General features: G+C 33.7%; 1 protein-coding gene across 1 annotated transcript; it reads left to right on the forward strand.

The window, feature by feature from the left end:
- On the forward strand, nt 1-1,956 carry LOC107780746 (membrane protein PM19L-like). The gene is made up of 3 exons (XM_016601326.2): nt 1-244; nt 710-887; nt 1,542-1,956. The coding sequence occupies exons 1-3, from the start codon at nt 115-117 to the stop codon at nt 1,771-1,773; spliced, it is 540 nt and encodes a 179-aa protein (XP_016456812.1). The 5' UTR covers nt 1-114; the 3' UTR covers nt 1,774-1,956.
- The last annotated feature ends 3,130 nt before the right edge of the window (nt 1,957-5,086 follow it).

Consider the following 5,086-nt stretch of genomic DNA (forward strand, 5'->3'; position numbering starts at 1 on the left):
CATTTCTGTCCTTATATAAATTAACGTTAGAAAAAGAATAAAGTTAAAGTTTTCTGGTCTAATTTTGCAAATCTGTGGAAGGAAAGAGAAGTAGTTGGTTATCTGCAAGAAAAAATGGCTAGGACTGTGGCAAGAAGTGTTGCAGCTCCATTACTGTTTCTGAATTTAGTAATGTATTTTATTGTTTTAGGTTTTGCTAGTTGGTGTCTCAACAGGTACATTAATGGCCAAACTAATCATCCTAGTAAGTTCTCCTCTCTTCTCTTTAATTACCCTTTAAAAATAGGATTTTTTACACAAATAATCAATCGGTGATTCACTGTTTACTTTTCTTAGTCGGTATATATAGATTATATATGAACTATACATAGTTATATACATATTATATATATATATGTTACTATATTTTTTTTGGATATTTTTACTTTAAACAGTTGTATTTGTTGTATTTTTTTAGTTTTAGTGGTTATATAGCTCGGGTATTTTTAATTTAAGCGGGTGAGTGAGCGACTACCTATTTATGTTGATTCTTCTTTAAATATTGGTCAAGGACAAGTTGTGTACTATTACGAGAAGCTTATTTATTGTTTTTATGCTAGTTGTATGCTTTAATTTTTTATTGTTCCTAAGCATAGAAATTAAAGGACACTTGATTTATTTATTCTTTTATAAAAAGATTACTGATATTATATTTTCTTAATATTCGGAGGTTTTGGTGGAAATGGAGCCACAATGTTCTTTTTGGTGTTCGCGATACTGGCGGCCGTCTTGGGAATAATATCAAAGTTTATGGGTGGAAATCATCTGAGGGTATGGAGAAATGACAGTCTTGCTGCCGCTGGTTCATCAGCTATAGTTGCATGGGCTGTGACTGCTCTAGCTTTTGGGTAATAAAATTTTTACGCAGATTGTTTTATCTTTACTTAGGACACTTTTAATTACTTTATAAATGATCTGATTGCGTATATATATATATTTTTTAATTCGTCTATGTATAAATGTATTGGAAATAGTTTTTCTGTCCTCTCGGTTGAAAGTTGTATCCTAGTTTGCACACATACATCCGCCCTAAGGGTAAGGATGAGGGTAAGGGTAAGGTCGCGTACACATTACATTTTTCAAAATTCCTCTTTTGTATCTGAATATATTTGAAGCGGATCTAGCATTTCTCGAGGATCTAAAGGATGCGTGAACCACCAAAAAGAGAGTAAAAAGTATTATATGGGAATTGATCCTTATTATTTTGGGTTAATAACCTAATATTCAATTAAGTGTACCATTTGTTCTTTTTAGAACATGGGTGTCAACAAATAATATTAGATCACTCTCAGAAAATGCGTATATTAAAAAATTTTATTTAGCGCGAAGATATGGATTTACGTGTCCCATGATTCGGTTCGGCTGGTTTAAACCCTACCCACAAGGGTAGGGGTAAGGTGCGTTGATAATGTATACACGCGCCAAACAACACCAATATTTGTGGGAATTCACTGTTTGTTGTAGTTGTTGTCTTTATTAATGTATAATAAACATTTTTGTAGGTTGGCATGCAAAGAGATAAATATAGGAGGATGGAGAGGATGGAGGCTAAGAGTACTTGAAGGATTCGTGATAGTTCTAGGATTTACTCAACTGCTCTATGTTCTCATGCTTCATGCCGGATGGTTCAGCAGCCGTTACGGTCCCGGCTACCGGGAAACCGAATATGGCGTCGGTGCACCCGCCGGAGAAAAGGGCGCCACCGCCGCCGGCGTACCTACAACAGGGGTGTAATGAAGCATGCCATTTTGTAATGATAAGCTTTGGGCTTTCACTACTAGGCTATATGTAAATTAAGTTCTATAAGCTTTTGATCTTTAACTGGACAATGTAGCAGTAGGTTCTTTCACATTTTGTTCATTACTATATGTATGTAGAGTTAGAAATTAAATGTGTGTGTGGGTTTTTGGGTTTTTAGTTTTGTTCTCTCTTCAATATATACGTAAAGAAGTGTCTACTGTATGCATTGATCAGGTGTTTAATAGGTAACAATTACCATAGTTAAAAGTGTCTAGGGTTGTTTACGAATTTAATTTGCCCAATTATTTTTTTAAAAATAAACAACTGTTGTGTTTTTTTATTTCTATTTAAAGTATGAAACAGCAACACGATCGATGTGAATAAATTATATCCAATGAAGACCACATTCAACATGATCAAACTCGATCAAAACCAAAAGTCAAGATTCAAATACATATTAACACACACAGGGGCGGCTCAAGGGTCAAATCACTAAAGCAAAGGCTACAAATTTTTCTTTTTGTTTTTTATTCGTATTTGTATTGAGCCCCCAACTAATCTAGATTCATATTGCATAAAGCCTAGTAAAAAAGAGAACATGTTTTAACAGGATTTATTTTAACTACATAACTCGAACCCAATATAAGATAAGTTGGATCATATACATCTCACAACAATCTTTAGAAGTAGGGTCTAAATATATGGGGTATGTTAAAATTAAAAAAAATAAATTATTTTATAAAAAGTAAGTATAATTTTTAATTTAGTATTGATGTAACCGTTTAAGCAAAAATTGGAGAAAGAGAACCACTCCCCCTAAACCATCGTCACGAATATAAAACTTTTTATTATTTAAATTTGATGATTCACATCATTAGTGAGTTATCTATATTATTGTTCTTTTTTTACATTTCTCACTAAAAACGTACAATTCAATAGTCCAAGTTTTATTTTTTTATCTTTCTCATCAGAAATGGGTACTACATTCTTATATTCTCTTCTTGATTTTTACAAAAAAAGCTTAAGTTCTCGATAAGTTATATTGTTCTCTGTAGAAAAAAAAAGAGTTTTATTTTTTCTATAAAAAACAAGAGTTGAAAAGCACCGTTGAATAAAATTATATTGCACATTCTTTTTTTTTCTTCCTTTTTTCCCCCTCAGGTTTCAAGCATTTCAACAAGTATATATTAGAACATCAAAAATTATTTTGATATCAAGTTATAAACTTTTTGAATCTAGTTCAATTATCTAAGATCAATAATATCTTAGGAGAGATTAAATTATTTATAAAAGAAATTATTAACAACTTTACATCTTAAAAAAATAGAAAAATAAGACTTCCATTAAAAATATAGATGATTTTTTTTCCTTTTGATAGGTCCCAGATTAAAAATTGGCTTTAGGCCACCAATCTTCTTGGGCCGCCCCAGAACACACAATTTCATAGACAAATAAAAAAGAAATCGAGCATAAAATGGACTATATAGCCCATTTTACGTTGTCCCTCCTTTCCTAGAATCTAGAGGAGGTAGGATTTTTGCCAAGGGATTCAGAAAAGAAAATAAATTACATAATTATAAGAGATTGTGGCCATATAGAATTAAACCGGCAATCTAACAAAGATTTTAAATCCCTTTGATTATTGAGCTATGTTTTTGGAATGTGTTAAAAAGATATAGAGGTATAAGTTGGATTTTGTCTTATATATGTGGTACAGTGTAAATATTCCAGCGAAGGGGATTCGGTTAAAGCCCCGCCCCTCTAAATCCATCCTGCTAGTACCTAGTGAAGTTAAAATGAAGGCAAATCACAAAGATAATGATGTGCAAACCGTGCTTCAACTTAGTCCACAATTTAATGAAGCACAACTTCGTCGGGAAATATTTTACGAAATATATGTATTAATACGATAAGGAAATATATAAGTAGGAAAAAATGACATCATTTGATACAAATTATCTCTTTTTTTTTGGTCCGCTAGGCAAACGCCTAGGGCAAGTTTTATTAATAACCATATAGAAAACGAAATACAATGTCATGATAAGAATCCTATTATCAAAATTGAGTATTACACTCAACATTGATGTCACCTTAATGCAATTAAACTTTGAAATACAATTCTACATCCAAGAATGTGCATGTGAAATTCACACTACTTTGATCCTTGTTTAACGCATGCATTACTTTGTTTCCATATCGGGTTCCCTCCATCCTCCATTGTATATTTTCCTCTAGGTACCCGTTCGCATGCTGTTGACGTACGAGTGCACTTAAGTTGTGCACGCCATCTGCTCGTGATGGAGACGAGTTTTGCTTCTTCTTTGTTATCGATGAAGCCGAGTATTGAAGACAACTTTGTGTTGGGGAGCAGTTGAGCTCCACCTTTTAACCCATGCGTGCACATTCCAATGCACAGTTAGATGTAGCTGTCGTGCTCGTTGTCCCTTGTTATTTTGCAGTTGCTGATTTTAATATCCTTTATGCGTGCATTCACGTCTGAAGTTAGTGTCGATTTCGTGCTGTAAATTCCACTCCCCAAAATCACAAAATCAGCAACTTATTTGAATCCGCAAACTATCGTGCATGGCCTCTTTTCCCGTTGCTGCATTCATTTTGCCTTATCGATTGAGCTGATGAAGATAGCTTTGTGGTGGGGAGCACGTGAGCCCCACCTACAGTTGTATCATAAAGAAATATATCACATATTACCTTCATCCTAGAGTATTGCATGCTTTTATGTATCCTAGATAACTTTCCATGTGCATTCCACTTTTCCATTGTATTTTATTCCTTTGCTCACCAGCATGTTTTCTGCGAGGCCTTCTTAATTCGAAAATTGTGTTGAAGCATGCTTTTTTGTTGCCTGCTTTTCTCGAAAACATATTTGTTGTACATGCTAGTTGTGTTTCCAAGCCATTTGCTTCTTGTTTTGCTCGACATGAAGAGTAATCAATTTTATATTCCCAGATCCTTTTTGTAACTGAACCATGCGTGTGATATAAAACACTTTTGCACCATGCTGGTTGTATATCCAATGAACTGAAAGCACGTTTTCACCCCATGCTGGTTGGGTTGCCAATGACATTATTCTTTGTTGTTGTGCTCGATTATTGATTTTTTTTTTTTTTTTTCTCTTTTGCATCAATTATCTCGAAAGTTGCAGCATGGATTGCCATAAGCATCGTAGTTGCACCTGCATTAGAGAAAAGAAAGTTAGAAATACCAACCCTTATATCCTCATCCCTTAGGATTTGAATATAGTGGTCGAATAAGTTAAGCCTCTTGCACTTCCTTTTTTCTTTGCTTC

This window comes from Nicotiana tabacum, chromosome 11 (assembly GCF_000715075.1).
Source record: "Nicotiana tabacum cultivar K326 chromosome 11, ASM71507v2, whole genome shotgun sequence".
Lineage (NCBI taxonomy): Eukaryota > Viridiplantae > Streptophyta > Magnoliopsida > Solanales > Solanaceae > Nicotiana > Nicotiana tabacum.